This window comes from Tachypleus tridentatus, chromosome 7 (genome assembly GCF_004210375.1).
Source record: "Tachypleus tridentatus isolate NWPU-2018 chromosome 7, ASM421037v1, whole genome shotgun sequence".
Lineage (NCBI taxonomy): Eukaryota > Metazoa > Arthropoda > Merostomata > Xiphosura > Limulidae > Tachypleus > Tachypleus tridentatus.
The window spans coordinates 53,869,896-53,888,762 of NC_134831.1; the positions used below are offsets into that span (position 1 = coordinate 53,869,896).

The window sequence follows — 18,867 nt, forward strand, 5'->3', positions numbered from 1 at the left end:
TCCTTTCATTGTTCTCCTGGCCAGGTGGTTAAGGCATGCGACTCGTACTCTGAGGGACGCGGGTTCAAATCCCCGTCACACCAAACATTCTCGTCCTTTCAGCCGTGGGGTCGTTATAATGTGACGATCAACCCCCCTATTCGTTGGTAAAAGTAGTACCCCAAAAGTTGGCGGTGAGTGGTGATGACTAGCTGCCTTCCCTCTAGTCTTACACTGCAAAATTAGAGACAGCTAGTGCAGATAGCCCTGGTGTAGTTTTGCGAGAAATTCAAAAATCAAACAAACAAATTCATCGTCCTCCGAATCCATTGATTTCCTTAGTGATTGCTTTCCTCTTTCATTCGTTCATATTTTTTACTTTTTACATTTCTTTACACTTTCATGTATATATTCGTCTGTCATCTTGTTTCTACACTTTCTACATTTCTAATTTTATTAACTTCTCCATTTTTCTATACTTATTATAGATGTAAAAAGCACTTTAATGTGGTCCATAATTAACTTATCTTTTGTTAAGTTTGTGAACTTTCTTCCAACTGTACATGTCCTTTAGTGTTAAAAAATAGCCGATATCAAAGTATGTAAAAAGGTTTTTATTCTAAAAGGACCATTAATAAAATATTTTTTTCTATGACAAATAGAGTGTCATCACATCTGTATTCTTGTACTCGAATACTTTACACTTTAAACTTCAATAATTAGTTTTATTTATTAAATAAAATTTCAAGTGAACATCAGTATCTGTTTAAGAAACTATTAACCAAATAATCTGTCGAAGCTAGGTTCCGATAATTAACCTGTTCAGTGCCGTAGACGAGATAACTCGTCCAAGCCGATCAGTAACACAGTGCCACGGACGAGTTAATTTGTTTTCAATAATACCTAAATTCAACGCTAGATGTCAGCATCATACATGCATTTGACCTAGCTACAAATTGTTTCACTTTCGATCCAAAATGACATCACGAAAAAAGTTACAAAATGAAGAAGCATTAGAGTTGTAATGTAGCAGCTGAAATACTTGGCAGTCAACAGGTTAATATGTGTTGTTTTTATATATACATAAGCATCTATATACACACGTTTGACGTAAGGAAGAATAGGTGAACAACAGGTGAATTTGGCCTAGAAGTGACGTCCTAAAGTAAACATTACTTTTTTACGATGGAAGTTGTTTCACAAGTAAAAGAACTACCACGTGGTATATTTCCAGGAATGAGTTTCTCTATTATCGCATCATTATTTCTTCCTAGTGTATCAAATTGTATATAGACACACTGGTGCAGTCAAACTCAGTCTAACGTCACGTTGTTTTAAGTTTGCATTTATTTTCTAATTTGATTCCACCTTTAACCAACTTCACTTTTTAGTATGTTTGTTTATCCTTAGTAGACGTTGTAACGATAAAACTAGAGATTTGGTACCCACGGTGAACAGAGCTTTGCTTTTAACAATAAACAGTATATGTAATATATATAATAAGAACGTTGATATAGTTTAAAGATGATGCTAGCTGTTTGTTCCACAAACTATTATTTATACCAGTGTCAAGATTCTATTTTTCACATTTCGAAGTGTTTAAATAATTTATCTTCAAGTGCGTATGCAGAACATTAAAAAACAAATAACCAGTAGACCTTCATTAACCTTATGCACACTTACATATCATCCAATGAATTAACAAGTTGCAAAGTAAAGTCGATCGCATATTTACATATTATAAATTACATTATCCAGAGAAATGGAGTAAACTTCTTAATTGTTTAACAAATATCGTTTTACCACGTTTTTCACAAAGTGATTTATAAAGCTCGCACAGATGTAAAATATCATTCTATCGTGCCCAAGGAATACAGATATATTGTACGCCATGTGAGGTGTGGACCTAATAGCATCAAAGAAAGAAGAAAACTCTTGCCGAAAGTACCGTCGTTTGCATCAGTGTCGTCACAGTATCAACTTATGTGGTTAATGATTCTCCCTTCTAAATGTGAAACCAACATAAGTCCAAATGTCATTCTTCCTACAAAGGAATTTAACCTTTTCGAGATTCTCATAAAAGAAACTTAGGGTTATAAAAGTAATAATGGTCGCATAAAACAGTAGAAGTTACCGGCATAATACTTATCACTATACAGATTCCTGCAACAGCTAGCGGGTTGTTTTCGTGCAAACAGGAAATTGATTCTGCTGTCGTCCAATGTAGGTTTGAGATGGTATAACAACTCAGCATGCTCTAACAAGTTCTATGAGTCCGAAAATTTAGCGCGAAATAGGTTAATGTGGCTTTTAACATTCCTCATCCACCTGAAATCCGAACAAAGTCTGCCTTCACTAGCATACGGTGTATAGTAACAGAAACATGAGGTATCACACAAAAAACAACGTCTATCTCAGTTTGTATTCTATGATGTGTGTGTAAAAAGAGAAACTGTCTGTCCTCTTCCCCGTCAGACACGAGACGTAAGAAAAAGTGTAATTTAACATTTTTTGTTGTCCTCAGCTATTCAAAGACAAAGATAATTACCATGTAGTTAATGACAATCGTCTTATATTATTAACGCTACAATATACTTTTCATTACCATGCAAAAACATTTTGCGTGAATGGTTTATGTTATATGATCTTTATTACTCTACACAGACTTGTTTCTGACTTTAAATGGTATTTCATGCGTATCATTTTATATGTATAATAGCATTAAAAATTCTACATCGCATATTAGTTACCTAAAACATTCAAAATTTTCACTGCTGTTAATTTGGAGAAATAGTAATAAATGCACAAGTATTTCTACTTATACACTATGTATGATATTTTATCTTCTTTTGAATTAAACTAGAGCTAATATAAACGAAAGTGATTGGGCATTTGTAGGTATATTTTGAAGAGAATACTAGTTACAAATATGAGTTATTTTATGATTTTACTCTCTTATATGTCATAAAAACATTCAAGTATTTACCTCTTATGACACTTATAGAACGTTTTTGGGTGTATGTTTTTTTTCTAAATGCAATTCAGTGGTATTTCAACATCTCCCGAGACAACTGTACAAGGCAGTGACAACTTGTTGATGTATATACACATCTTGTACAGCTGTTGCAGGTGGATGGAGAGAGAGCATATTATATTAATACCCGCTGATCATCACGGTATTAGCATAAAACCTATGATTTTGATGATTTATTTTGTGTATGTTTACAGGTTGTCTTGTCCTGAATTTCAGTCTATAAAGTTTTCATATCCATTGTCTCAGTCATCGAGCCAGTGAGTGTGTTTTCTTCAGTCTATTCTTTTTGTGTGTGTCTGTGTGTTTTTCCTATAGAAAAACTACATTGGGCTATCTGATGAGTTCACAGAGGGGAATCGAACCCATGATTTTAGCGTTGTAAATGCACCAGCGGGGGACTCTTTTTTTGTCACAGTTCAATCTTTAAATTCAATTTAGCTCTTAGTTCAACCCTAACTTTCATTCAGTTACTTTAACTGACTTTCGTTTTGCATTCTTATGAGGACATATTTATATTTAATGTAACAAATATTTAAGTTTCATTTGTTGGATAACTAGTTTCATCTTTTCACTTCGCCTCTTCAGTATTTTCATTTCTTTTTTTATCGACCAAACCCACTATTCTCCTGTTATTTGTAAATTCTCCTACTTGTTAACTTATTGATGTTAATAAAGATTGTTAGTGTTAGTTACGTCAGATATTTTAATTAAGCAAGAATGCAGAAATATAAATATAAGCAACTGTCTAGATGCTGTAGATGTAAGGTATTCTGAAAAATCTTTAACGAAAACATTTTCAGCTGGATTTCAGCTCTCTCATCTATGGGCAAAGGCATTTGTGACTTGTGCTGAGGAGACATGGTTAGTTAATGGTAGTTACTGAACACTTCTATTCTTCCATCACACAGAGGGACCAGTGTCTTATCAGATGTAGACAAACCAGGGTTTAAAGGCACAATCCTCTTAGTGCGGAGGTTACTTGGTAATGTTTGATGTTCATCTGGTGGCTTAGATATAGTTGAATATACTAACTTTGGCGTGCACCATTCCACACAGACTGCATGAGCACACCTTGTGTGGTTTAGGCGCTGGATTCGTAATCCGAGGTTCGCGGGCTCAAATCCCTGTTACACCAAAGATGCTCGCCCTTTCAACTGTGAGATCGTTATAACGTGACGGTTAATCCCACTATTTGTTGGTAAAAGAGTAGCCCAAGAGTTAGCGGTCGGTGATGATGACCAGCTGCCTCCTCTTTAGTATTACACTGTTAAATTAGGAACGGCTAGCGCAAATAGTCCTCGTGTAGCTTTGCGTAAAATTAAAAAACAAACAAACAAACAAGTTTATCTAAATAAAGCTGTAACAGATCATAAGGTTACTCTTGCCTCTACGAAGTTTGAAATCACAATTTATGTTGATGGAGTCAGGATACACTTATTATTTCAGTTACTCCATCAGCACACATCCTTTCAAGGAACTAGCAAATGAAGGTATTGGAAATTATTAAGAATTTACAATCTAACAAAAAAAAATCTCATGAAGTATCGTTGTGCACCGAGAGTGAATTCTACCATCAAACGGGAGTTTCTGGAAACTATAACTGCTATCAGACCACATATTCAGTCAGAGGCTTGTGAGGGAAGAGGAATGTCCTCCACAACATCGAACCAGTTAAAAATTTCTGAAGAACAAAGTATGAAGGATGGCAAAGGTAATTGTGCTGGTTTCTAAATACGCAGATGATGAAATGGGAGAGTCAGTCGTGTGAGTGTTCCACTTGTTTTCTAACAGCTGTGCATAACCAAACTGTCAGCTGCATTTAAATAAAATACATACCTTATGCCACGTAGAGGTACCACACTTGATTACATGTGTGAAACGTGTTTCCCCATTGAAGACTGTTAACAACAGATAACACTGATGTAAGTAAATACAACGAATTGTAGAATACCTAGAGAAGAAATGGAACTGGTGCTTTGATTAACACTAGGACAGTAATAGCAAATAAATTCCACTGGTGTTTTGGTCTTTGAGAAAAATTAAATCAACCAAGACTAAGCACTACTGCAGCATTGTGTATTTCTGATTGCTTATATTTTAATACACTTCAAGTCTCAAGTTCACCATTAATATTCTTTCTTCAGTGAACTTAACTTCCTTTTTTTTTGTTTTTCAATCTTTTTGCGATCCGCAAAATATTTGCGGTAGTTGTTATGCCCTTCGCGTGAATTTTTCTTATTCTATCATTTTCACACACAGCATTTAAGTTACGCCTTCTTTTAGGCATTATGTGTTAAATCGATAGATCTTGGTCTATTTGAATTCTATTTTATTGTGGTCAAACAAACAAACTCACGCATACGTAACTTTATTTAATAAAACTACACTTAAATAAAAACATACTCTGGTGTACAGAGTACGAAATAGTTATGAGCATTCATTGCATAGTAGATTTCACAAGTTGAAACAAAAACTCATAAAGAGGAACAATAAAATCCGAAACAAAGAAAAAAATAGCTAAAAGGTGTTTGTAGTAGTCTTTAAAACTAACCGAAGATAAGTTATCGCAAAGTAAAGTAAACGTAAAGCTGTAATGAAAGCAGACTTAGCTGAATTAGCAGAAACATTTGAATGCTTGTTCACAAAGTAAAAAGCACAAGGTTTTGAACGAACTGCGTATACGTATTTTAGACTTAAATATTACAGAAAGCTCAAAGCAATCGTATTTAGTGGAATGTTATTTTTAAAGGAAATAACAATGGGTTAAATGTTTTGTGTGAAATTAGTTGCAAATAAAAACTAAAATTGAAATTAAAGCTAGTAGAAGTCAGTGTTCACGTGATCACAATGACATTGTGCCATCATATAGCATGCTTGTTGCATTAAACAGTTTCACTAGGTACACAGGCCCGGAATGGCCAAGCGCGTAAGGCGCCCGACTCGTAATCCGAGGGTCGCGAGTTCGCGCCTGCGTCGCGCTAAACATGCTCGCCCTCCCAGCCGTGGGGGCGTTATAATGTGACGGTCAATCCCACTTTTCGTTGGTAAAAGAGTAGCCCAAGAGTTGGCGGTGGGTGGTGATGACTAGCTGCCTTCCCTCTAGTCTTACACTGCTAAATTAGGGACGGCTAGCACAGATAGCCCTCGAGTAGCTTTGTGCGAAATTCCAAAACAAACAAACAAAAGACTAGGTACAAAACACGTAAAGTGATTCTGAATGGAAAAGTCATTATGTAAACCGGACTGCGTGGACAAAGGTCTTTATAACGATGTGAGATTGATAGCGTTTGGTCGAGAAATTTGCAACAAAAAAAAGTACCAGACACACAAATGCAAGTGTATTATTAATATAGATTTTAACTTTATAGTTTTTATATAATAAATACAAATTGTTGTTTTTTTTACATCAGGTCTCTTCTCTTAAATTCGTTTGCACCAAAAAAATAATCTTTCTACTATCTGCTAATTCTAATTACTCGTTAGCTATAAAAACAATTTAGCTGCGTTTTCTTGGCTAATTTATCTTAAACAAAACTACCAGCCAAACTCCAACTATGATACTGGACTTACGATATTTATTTTTCTCTTTTTATGTTTAAATTGCTCTGAAAATAGTATTTTAGTTATATCTGTCTCAGCAATGACGATAGATTATAAATCTAATTTCCAGAAGAGTTTTACGTGCTACTTTGTAAATTTTATTTTTTACACACCTTTAGATATTTGAATTAGTATCTTTGGCGCTTCTATTCCATATTATTTTCTTTCTCCTGCGATCCAGTGTATTTTAAATCAAAATTTTCTGTAAGACTGCATTTTAAACAATAAATGCGAAAACCTTTATTTTCGGTATTACACAATCTCTTGGATGTGATGTTGCATAAGGACTACAAGTATATATAAGTTAATATTGAAGATAATTACCAATTTATACATAATAAATTGCCTTATTTCTAGACCACACCAAATACTTATTTAACTCATAAACTGAAATGATAAATCATGCATTTTCTTTTACTTAGAGGACTGTTAACCAGGTTTGATTACATTCTGCTGTCAAGATTTATAAATATTGGATTTAAAATTAAAAAAATAAAGTTATTCAAACATAAGCTGTGTTTTACCGTTAGATGGAACAAAGCGTAAGTTGGGTTTATTGCTAATTAACTGCAAGACTGCTACTCCGTTTTCAAGTATTAGATTTTTTAAACTACAACGTTGCTTGATGGTCCTCAAGAGTTCTCCCAATCTGTTCATTTTATTATTTAATGAACTGAAGGCTTAATCATGCGACACTTATAGACATGCTTAGTAAGTTTATTTATAAGTCATGGATTCAAATTTCAATGTCTCAGTTTCAGTTTTTTAAAAACGAAAAAGATCTATGTTAAGTATTAATTACCAATTTGGTATTCGACTTTACCCCAGTGGCACATATTCTACTGCGTTAGACATATCGTGCTTGTAATAATTCACAGTTTATTCAACAACCTTTGTGCTTGCCTGATCTTGTAATCTGTGCTACCTGTAAAAACCAGTTTTCATTTCTTTCTGGTCACAGTCTGGGACTCTGGATATAGGGTTTTGTTTGATTGTCTTTTGATATATTATATATAATATATATATACATTATATTATATTCAGATATTAACTGTGTACAAAAATATAACTACGTTAGGAACTTTCAGTTCAAGGGTCAAGGTAATTGCACTTAAAATTCAAGGATTTCGAGCAGTAAATGGTGACAAAACTAAAATAAGGGGTTTTAAGATGACATGACAACAACATAAACACCATCTTAAACGAAATAAGCGGGTATTGGTTTTCGATATTAAATTTACATTTTCTATTCAGGATTTACAGTTATATAATTGTTCTTATTCAGAGTCAGACTACAAGAAGAGAAGTAGCCATTACTTAGGTGTTTGTGTAAACATTCGTTTTGGATGACAGTAAGTTAAGGCAATGAACCAGTGTCTGTAATAAGCTGAATTTGACGTTCTACGACTTAAATAACAAATTACTTAACATTTCTTTCGTATATTTAAGGGATTTTACTAAAGGTGATCCATTTACACTAATATCTTGAAGAGTTTTAGTCAAACAGTTGAAAGAATACGGCACAACAATAACACTTCTATTTAATTAATACGAACTATATATAACCTTTCGAATGAATGTATATCTAAAACCTCTGCTGGCATGTAGGCGAATTGAACGTGTTTGATTCAAGAAGCAATATTCTTATTTGTGCAAACGTTCTAAAACTTATAAGCTTCTTCCAAAGTCAAATTGTTGAATCACTTTGGCATATTTTTGGTTTCTTTTTGACTGAATGGGAAGTTGGTTCAACTTCGAGGTGAATTTTACGAAACAGTTTAGAAATATTGGTATAAACAAGTATTCCATCGAACTTATAGGAGGGAAATAATTTTCTTCGAGACGTGTCGTCATATCGCATGTTTGTATGTCATGCTTTTTCGATCTTAATAGACTAGCCTGAAGTAAAATAAACTTTTATGTTACATAGGGACAAAGACAGAAAGTGGGAGAGACTGCTGTATTGTTATTATTTCAATTATTATGACAAAACACACAACTGATTTTAACTAAAGAAAATAACAGAATTGGATGTTTAAAACACACCATTTAAAGGAATGGCATAAGGTTTCGATCTTAATAGACTAGCCTGAAGTAAAATAAACTTTTATGTTACATAGGGACAAAGACAGAAAGTGGGAGAGACTGCTGTATTGTTATTATTTCAATTATTATGACAAAACACACAACTGATTTTAACTAAAGAAAATAACAGAATTGGATGTTTAAAACACACCATTTAAAGGAATGGCATAAGGTTTAAAACTTTCTGATTAAATTTATACTACTTTGTATACTATTTTGTGTACATAAAAATATACACAACCATTCATACCATAAAGTAAAGTAACTAACAATACCATGTTTTTTACGATTCTTTCTTCTTTCTGTTTTTATTGGAAGAAGATTTCACTCTTCATCTTAAGTCGTCATCAGTTTCTTCCAATTACACTATGTAACACAAATTTTGTTCTTTAATAGTATGTGTTATTTCTTAATTGCTTATGTTGTAAAAATACAGAAAACGGCCATTATTCCCTTCAATCTTTGCTTTTGTGACCTGGATAATGAAATTTAGAAATTAACTTATTTTCTATGTAAAAACGGGCAAATTTGCACATTTTCATCTATATACGGTCTGAATAAAGATTTACATTATTTATATTAAAGTTATACAAAAAAAACAGAAATGTTTATAAGTGAGTAGTTTTCGAGATTTGCGACTGTAAATGTAAATCATTTTCACGTATCAGCCCCCAAATATAGTCTTCCATCATGTGTTTGTTATACGCTCCTTGGTAGCGGCTTTCAAAGTCCGTTATATCTTGCTGGAAGCTCTCGCCTTGCTCCTCTGAGTATGCTCCCATATTTGTGTTTGTATTTTCTTATAGCAAAGCTACATCGGGCTATCTCCTGAGCCAACCGAGAGGAATCGAATCCCTGATTTTAGCGTTGTAAATTCGTAAACTTACCGATATTCCCATCTTCTCTTTGAATTTATCAAGATACTTATCAAGGAGATGGACTTTCAGGAATATCCTGCAGCCCATTTTGCCGTAGTTCTTCACCAGAACCTCAACCAGTTCCACATAATTTTCGACGTTGTGATTGCCCAAGAAGCCCCGAACCACTGCGATAACGCTGCCCCAAGCTATTTTTTCCTTCCTACTGAGCTTCTTGTGGAATTCTGTGCACTCCAGGATCTTCTTTATTTGTGGTCCAACAAAGACGCCAGTTTTGACCTTTGCCTCAGACAGCTTAGGGAAGTAGTCTAGAAGGTATTTGAAGGCTGCAGACTCCTTATGAAGAGTTGTGACAAATTATTTCATAAGACCCAATTTTATGTGTAATGGTGTAAACAACACCTTCTGAAGATCCACTAGTGGCTCACACTTGACATTGTGCCTCTCCACAGAAAACTCGGTCCGTTGTGGTCAGTGCTTCCTGTTGTAGTGCGATACGGTGTCTCTGCTGTCTCAAAGGCAAATATAACAGGGGAACTTGGTAAAGCCTCCTTGGAGATACATCAGGAATGCGACCATTTGGAAGTCTCCGATAACCTCCCAGCCATACTCATTTATACTTCAAGGCTTCTAGCAATGTCTTGACGCTGTCGTATTCCTCTTTGAGGTGCACCGAATGAACTAGGGGAAGAGACGGATACTTATTCCCGTTATGGAGCAGCACAGCTTTGAGGCTTCTGGATGAGCTGTCAATGAACAGTGATGACGAGAAAACCCACTTGTAGAGAAAAAAATGTGTATGTAAAAATTTTCTCAACCCAAACCAGCCGTTTTTACATATATATTTTTCTCTATCGATGAAAAGGCGCCACTCATTCAGGTTACAGGCAACTCCAATTGCCTCAGCACTGAATCTATCTGGAATGTTCTGGGAAATGGGTAAATTTGAACATTTCATTGCCCAGGTCACAAAAGCAATGTTTGAAGAGAAAAATAGGTATTTTCCATTTATTTTAGGCATAAGAAATTGGAAAATAACATTTTTTGCCCAGGAACAAGAAAAAGTAAAACTTTTGCAATATGTGCAATGAAAGCACCTAAACGATCGCTGTACAAACCTGCGTTAAAACTTATAAAAATGCTCACTTAATTAATAAACAAATAATACATGAAACAGCCTGAATCTGAGTAGAATAACTACATCCATCATTCATGGAATCCTTTATTACAGATTTAAGTAAAGTAATTGGCGTTTTTGTGAATATAATTGGATAAAACATGCAAACAATTGTATGCAAGTGAAAGCTGAATTTCGTTAATTTTGTAAGTATCCAAAAAGTTGAAATGTAACACTTTGTGAGTTATCTCTCTATTAGTTATGAGTAACATCTTTTTAAACAAATAATCTCGAACCTAGTAAAATCAGTATTTAATGTGAAAACCTTAAATTTTGCATGGATGAGGTTTTTAGGCTATCGCAGCGAAGATGATAGCTATATGTTAGAAACCACTGAACGTGAGTGAGTTTGAATGGTATTCCTTCGCATTATTAAGCGTCAGTGCACTTTGTAAGTTATTTTGAAAACAACCAGCTTCTCAAAAGACGTCTTGCATGTAAAGCTTTACATATTTGTTGATCCATACTGACAATACTGTCTTAGGTTCATGCTGATGAGAATCAGTCTTCTAGGCCCATCTGAGAAGACTTCAAAGTTCTACTTTTTAGTTAGCTGTTGTCTAAGCGTTTCTTCAGTAATTCAATCCAGCTTCATCTCCCGATGCTTCTAGTTATGTAAAGTGGATTATATAAAAGCTTTTTTTTTTCGTCGTTTTTCAACATATTTTTCCTCTTTTTATTTCATTTATTTTTCAAGTCACGGTGAATGTAATCCGCCATATTTTATTCATCAATAATAAAAATAAGTGACGTATCAGAGAATATGTGGAGTAATTCAAACTTCTAGCGCCACCAACATTTGGATATAAATCCCAAAACAAAAGTGCTAAGGACTTGAGTTTAAGACTAGAGATAATAAAAAAAGACGACATTTTGTGTTTGATTCTGGACATTCGTTTGAAGATTCACTCAGCAAATCTCGTTTCTTCTTCTAAGTATATTCTTGACATGCACCTGTGTTAAAAAATAGTTTAACTCAATGTGTGATTTAACTGTATATAACTAATTTTTAGCAGTAAGTGAGCATATTCAAGACCTTTAGTGCACATCTAAAATTAATGGGAACTACTAATTAATGATTTTCCAAAGTGATGATAATTTTTTAGCTTTATTTTGTCAAAAAGAACGACGTCGTTACAACTGTAAGTTAAGCTGCTGGTTTACAGTATTATTTAGAATAGGCTAAACATTTCGGAGTGCTGCTCAGGGTTGTAACAGGAGTAATTTTTTCTAATATATTCTATTGTAGCTCAGAGATAAAATTTTGTACATCGGATGAAACGTTAATATTTAAAATTTAGTGCTTATCAAATTTATGGATCTGAATATACAAATATACAGATGGTTTGGATGCAAATACATAATTCTCTCTGTTTTAATGTATTAAATATATTCTTAATTTCCTAATAGAAAACCTCGTGAATCATATAAATACACTACGTATTTTTTCCTTAGTTATGTTGTGTGGATATTTTGAGAGATAAATACTTAAACAAATAAACAGATATGTCTTTTCTGATAGACGCCATTTTGTTTTATCAGGTATGCCCATCTGGGTTTGTAGATGAGGACGCATTCAAGCAGATCTTTTCCCAGTTCTTTCCTTATGGCAGTAAGTTTCTTGTTGTTTCTAATAAAAGTATGTCAGTTGAAACTGTTAACTGAATCTAAAACTCTTTGACATTTATATCTAGGCAGAAGCTAAACTTGAGTGTTTATATATGTATATAATGCTATGAATAATGTAGCCTTAACTAAAACTTTAATTGTCAAACTCATGATTTTTAGCATTAATGAACTGTCTAAAAAGAATGAATGAGGTGTTAAACATTCTACCAACTTTGTTTTGTTTGTTTGTTAGTTTTCATTCTGAATGGTATTCGTTAGAAGTTTTACCTGTTCGGAACTACAGCAACCATTCTTTGGTGAAACATTAATTTTAAAATTTTAAAAATTGTCCATAACAACTTTTATGTTATTGAATCTCTATTTTGTTGGAACTCACAGTTATACAACAATAGAGTGATGCATGACAATGTACAACATTTGTAATTTACCCAAAGGAAACAAAAGAAGACGCTAACTATCAGGATTTACGAACAAATCCGTTTAAAGTTTATCGGTAATTCACCAGAAATTCCGTGACTGTGCTATAAAGTTTTTAAAAATATTCACTTTTAGAAAGGCATGATAATAGTTTTAATATGATTAAGAGAGAGAGTGAGCGTATCCATTTGGCAAAAGTCTGAAGGTTCACAATGTTTTGTCATCGAGCAAAATGTGACGTTTTATAGAACTTAAATTTTCATATAATATTAGATTATTTTTTTATGAAATACAAGGAAATCAGTGCAGTATTAAGTAACATATATCCTATTACCACTCAAGGACACGGCATTAAAATTGTGACGGTTATATTATAACAATACACTTTAAATTTAACGTTAACCCTATAAAAATTATTGATTTAGTTAAACATACAAATACGCATAGCTGGCTTGTAAATCATGTCGGACAACATCTGTTTATTGAAATATATTTCTTTCTGCTTGAGTTACTTTCACAATTTCAAAATATCGAGATATTTTGTTCCTGTGACAGAAAGTAAATATTTTAAACACCTTTCACAGGAAACGTAAATTCGTAAACACTTTTAGAGGCTTTGTTTGCTAACATCAGACAAAATCATCTAAGATTAGAGATGCTCACTCTGTATTGTTGTAATTCGATCCATAACGATCCTTAATTAAAGTTGATGCCTTACGCATTGTTCCACTGTTAAATACTTGAGCTTCGTTAGGATATGTTGATATGCTTACAAAGCCATACCCTCTGAACATAGGAGCTAGTTCCAGTTTACGACATTTTTTACGTATTTTTTACAAGTTCAATTTGAATTTTAAATGAAGATGCAATGTTAACTTCCAGAAACCTTGATATTGCCATAGGTTGTAAAGTTAAGGTCTAGTAAAACGAATATCTCTAGTTCTTTAAGAAAAACTTGACTCCTCAACCAAACTATTTTCATATTCTTATAAAGGCTATTAACATGTGGTATATATGGTTAAGTTTGTTATATAAAAATGATTTTGGAACCCTGCATTGTAGATTTCATCGCAAAATTTTCCGTCGTAAAGTTCCATGCCCAAAGCGCACTATCCTTACTGACATTTAACACTTGGATAAAGAAAATAACATTTTCTCAGCGCCTGTTTCAAAAGTGCGATTGATTGCACAAAAAACACGTCTTCATCTGGATTAGCACGAATACCAGGTGGTTTCATTCTTCAAATACTTGAAGTATGAGACGGTTGAACAACAGGTATGACTGATTGCCTTATATTGGTGAACTCAAGAGGATGTCATAATTAATACGTCACTTATAGTGACACTATCATATATACTTCTTCAAGACATCCAATATCTCACAAACGCATTGCCGGATGGAGTTCCTTCTTAATTATGTTACACACTGTTGCTTGGAAAACATGGATCTGACCTATGCGTATGTGGATTTTTACCTGTTTCAAGATGAGGCACTTTGCTTACCACAGCTGGTAATGTTGCAGGTCTCTTTCTGAATATCCCTGATTTCCCAATTGATCCATAATTCCTTTGTATTCAAATACCATTATGTGCAAGGGATATTCCAGTCTTGGAAATTCTATGTACCACTTCTGAACAAACCATTATTTGTCTGAATGTATGGATATTTTACATTGAAAATAGTCTTTACGATGGCTGGATATTTTGCTACTAAATATTTCATTCCCGGACATTTCGCTACCAGGCTATTTCACAACCTCATAACTTTATGTCATAATCTCACTTACATATCTTTTTTAAGAACATAGGAAATATTTCCACAAAATATTAGTTTATTAGAGAAACACTCCTCAAAAATAAAAAATGGTATTACGTTGTAAAATATTTTATTTAGAATATGAAATATTTGAACTTTTAGAAATAATTCAGACTCTAAGCAATTCCACGAAGAAAGGGGAGTTTGTTTGCTAGGTCATAAGCCTGTAGCTCAGCCACTGCCTCGAATAGAAGTCGAGTCATATTAAGTCATTTATACATATTGAAACAGGTAGCAAAATACCATAGTAACGAAAACACCGGTAGGAAATGTTTAGTAGTGAACTATCGTAGAATTAGTTTTACCTACCCGTCCTCAAATTTTGTTGGCGTCAAACCACTACGTAACATCATTGTCCAAATGTAGGTCGGATACATTCCGTTCCACTGTGACTTTATATGTGGTATTGTTTTCATGTGACTTGTTGATTTTTGTAATAAAAATCATTAGTGTAACGTTCTCCACTTTGTAGTGTAATAACTATTTTTTTCGAGAATTATGCGTGACTCTTTGTTGTATAGTGTCACAGAGCAACAAAAGGTGCCACTATTTCCACAATGGCGTTCATAGAATGACTTTTGACACTCTCTTTATTAACAGTTAATGGTCACACAGTCTGACAAATTCTCGTCCTGCTCAGTGTTTTATTTATCACATATGTCTTTGATTTTCAAGAAATAAATAATGAGTAACAAATGTAAAATAATAAGTATTTTTGATAAATATAATTTCAGAGAAGTACTAGTTTTGGTTCGGTTTGTTTTTAATTTCGCGCAGAGCTACTCGAGGGCTATCTGCGCTAATCGTCCTTAATTTAGCAGTGTAAGACTGGAGGAAAGGCAGCTAGTCGCCACCACCCACCGCAAACATTTGGGCTACTCTTTTATCAACGAATAGTGGGATTAACCGTTATATTAAAACATCCCGCGGCTGAAAGGGCGAGCGTGTTTGTAGAGTAGTAGTACTTAATGAAGTTGAATTAAAACCTAAAATCTCTCAGTATCTCTACAGCTAATACACCAGTTAATCACATTTTAATTGCATTTATTGAACATTTACAAATCATAGTTAGTTTATTAATAAAGTACAATAGTATATATAATTGATATTTGAAACCCTCGGTACTAGATGAAATTCCGTGATTACAGAATTCAGGAAAACAAGATGGCTGTAGATTTCACAAATACATCATTTATTAACAACCATGGTTTCTCCAGTAAAGGTAACATCAGATGCAGACTGACTTGAGTTGTAACAGGGTTTATACATGTGTTTATCTAAACAACTGGAAATAACTCTGACAGTCACCTTGAGACAAGTGGGAAAGAGCTTAAGTTGGTGTGGTGGTTTTAAACCTTTTCTGTATGTGACAGCGGGTGCATTAGTATAGGAAACAACAGGTATCATGGGAATATGTGTTTTGTACAGGTTAGAAGTCCATACATACGTCGTGGGCGACCTAGGACCGATCTTGGAATTTGTTAGGTTGTTATTTGCTGCTATTCAACAGAGATTTAATATATTTAATATTAGATCTAAAGGTTCTAATGGAGTTCCGTTACTAACTAGCACAGGAAAACCCACAGTAATTTCAAAAATCTAAATGGTTTTAAACCTAAGTTCAGTATAATAAAATTATCTGGGATACTGAATAACACCAAAATTGTTTCTTTTCGTGTTTTTATTCTTTTCAGAAGAATACCTATTAATGAACGTATAAACAAATTATTAGTGATTTAATAGATAACAAGAACGTAAACAGTGTATTCAGAAATTAAAAACAATAATCACCACTTACATGAGAAGTACATCATATTTAATGACTAAATATATAAATGACTTATGGGTTAGTTATGGGTTTCTCCTTCTTTCTTTTTCTTGGAGACGTTTCATGGATAATTTAGAGAAGAAGTTGTTTAGTGATGAAAATAATACAAAACATGTTAAATACTGGTATAGATATATTGATGATGTGATTTGTCTTTAGGCAGAATCCAAACAACATCTTGACAGTTTTGTGACTCTTCTAAATCCACAAAACAGAAATTTCAAATTTACTATGGAACCTGATGAAAACGGAAAATTTAATTTTTGGATTCAAATAAATAACAGCTTATGTTCCCTACAATAAAAAAAACAACAATTATTTATAGTGACACTATCATTATATACTTATTCAAGACATGCAGTATCTCCCAAACTTGTTGTGTTGCATAGTTTGTCGCCCCCCGCTAGTACAACGGTATGTCTACGGATTTACAACGCTAAAATCAGGGGTTCGATTCCCCTCGGTGGGCTCAGCAGATAGCCTATGTGGCTTTGCTATAAGAAAACACACACACACACACACACACACACACCATAGTTTGTTACCCTTCTCAACTGAATATTAGAAGACTGAATTAAAAACTATAAAAAAATGCTGTTAACAGTGGTTATAAAACCAAGTTAGTTAAAACATCATTGTTTAAAAAAAGTGAAAGCTGTAAATTTCAAATCAATATATCCACATACTGTACCAAATAAAACCTTTCTCAAAAATATATAATACACTGAACAAAGAAATCTACAGACCGACTGACTACTACAAAAACGAAGGCAAATTATTGAGTAACAACAAAGACCAAAATCGAAAAGTACAACAGTGGTAGTGTTTACAAATTAACGACAGCCCGCCATGGCCAAGTGGGTTTAGGCATCCGATTCGTAACATGCTCGCCCTTTCAGCCGTAGGGGCATTATAATGTGCGGTAAAAGCCACTATTTCTTGGTAAAAGAGTAGCTCAAGAGTTGGCGGTGGGTGATGATGACTAGCTGCCTTCCCTCTAGTCTTACACTGCTAAATTAGGGACGGCTAGCGCAGATAACCCTCGTGTAGCTTTGCGCGAAATTTCATTAACAAACAAATAAACCAATTAACGAGTCAAGACTGTAATAGTGTGTGTATATATATATATATGTCAAACTGGGCGTTCCATAGAAATAAGATTTAAAGAGCATTCTAGAAACTGGAAATTAAAGGAAAATTATCCAAAAAAACTGCAAAAGTTTACATAGCTGTGAAAAATATTGAGAAACAAACTAGACAGTTCAAAATCAAATCCAGAAATGTTTTAAACAACCAAACCAACTTCAGCTCCTTCCCACTTGTCTCAAAGAGAATGTCAAAGTTACTTCTAGTTCTTTGTTCAAATATTTATATAAACCTTGTTACAAACCATTTCAGTCTGTACCTGTTGATGTCTTTACTGGAGAAGCCATGGTTGTTAATAAATTAGGTACTGGTGAAACGTGTTTTTTCCTCTCAGTTTTGTAACAACAATATATACTTTGAAAATGCTACAGCTTTTTGTTATTTTGAACATCAAGAAAAATCAATAAATTACACCAAAATTATAAAGTTATGATGGTTCCAAATACTGTTATGTGTTCTTGATGTAACTTGAGTCGTTAAAAAAATTTCACTCTCTTTGTGAGTCCTTCGACGCAGACTTCTTCCAAAGATCAGACAAACGTTCCAGACAGCAAATATTTTAACGCCAATTACATCAAAGATTCGAAAAGATGATAAAGTTTTTGAACTTAGAATAATACGTGTATAAAGTTACGATGGATTTTGTTGCTGTTTCTTAGCCTTACTAGCCCTTCAAATACAAAATGTTCATCTGCCGATGGCCACTTCAAAGCTGACGTTAGGCCGAATAAGATGATGAAGTATGTTTTACAGGAGACAAGTATCTGAACTTTCTTCGCTTGCAGCCTCTTGTGACGAGTAATGTTTTGAAGGTTTATATGAAATTTATTGTGCATTTGAAGCAAGCACTTTTTTTTTTCACCAAGAACTTGAACTGAAGCCTACTGAAATCAAGGTTTTTCCTTTTAAATCTAGTGAGAAACCTTTTCGTAAAACTTGAGATGTATTTACAAAGATTTTATTGAGTTATTTCGTAATAATCCGCGTTTATTGAGGGTCTGAACTAAAAATATATATTTGAAAATCATCCAAACATTGGTGTAATAAATCTTCTCGAAAATAATGGAATTTCTGAAAAGCCGCTTTTATGGAAGTTTCTTTTTTATAGCTGACTGCGTTATTTAACGTACAAAGTGTGTTTCGAGAAAACAAAAAGAGAACAGTGCATTTTTTATTCTGTAAAAATGTGTGTTTTCGTATAGCAGAGTCACATTGGGCAATCTCCTGAGTCCACCGAAGGGAATCGAACTTTGATTTTAGCATTGTAAATCCGAAGAC

The 18,867-nt window shown here is 33.7% G+C and overlaps 1 protein-coding gene across 1 annotated transcript in view; it reads left to right on the top strand.

Moving 5' to 3' along the window:
• The window catches only part of LOC143255675 (A-type potassium channel modulatory protein KCNIP2-like), a 125,415-nt gene that overhangs the window by 71,804 nt on the left and 34,744 nt on the right, over positions 1–18,867 (top strand). The window contains exon 2 of the mRNA XM_076511718.1: positions 12,296–12,365. Coding sequence (XP_076367833.1) covers positions 12,296–12,365 — 70 coding nt within the window. The remainder of the gene's footprint in view (positions 1–12,295; positions 12,366–18,867) is intronic.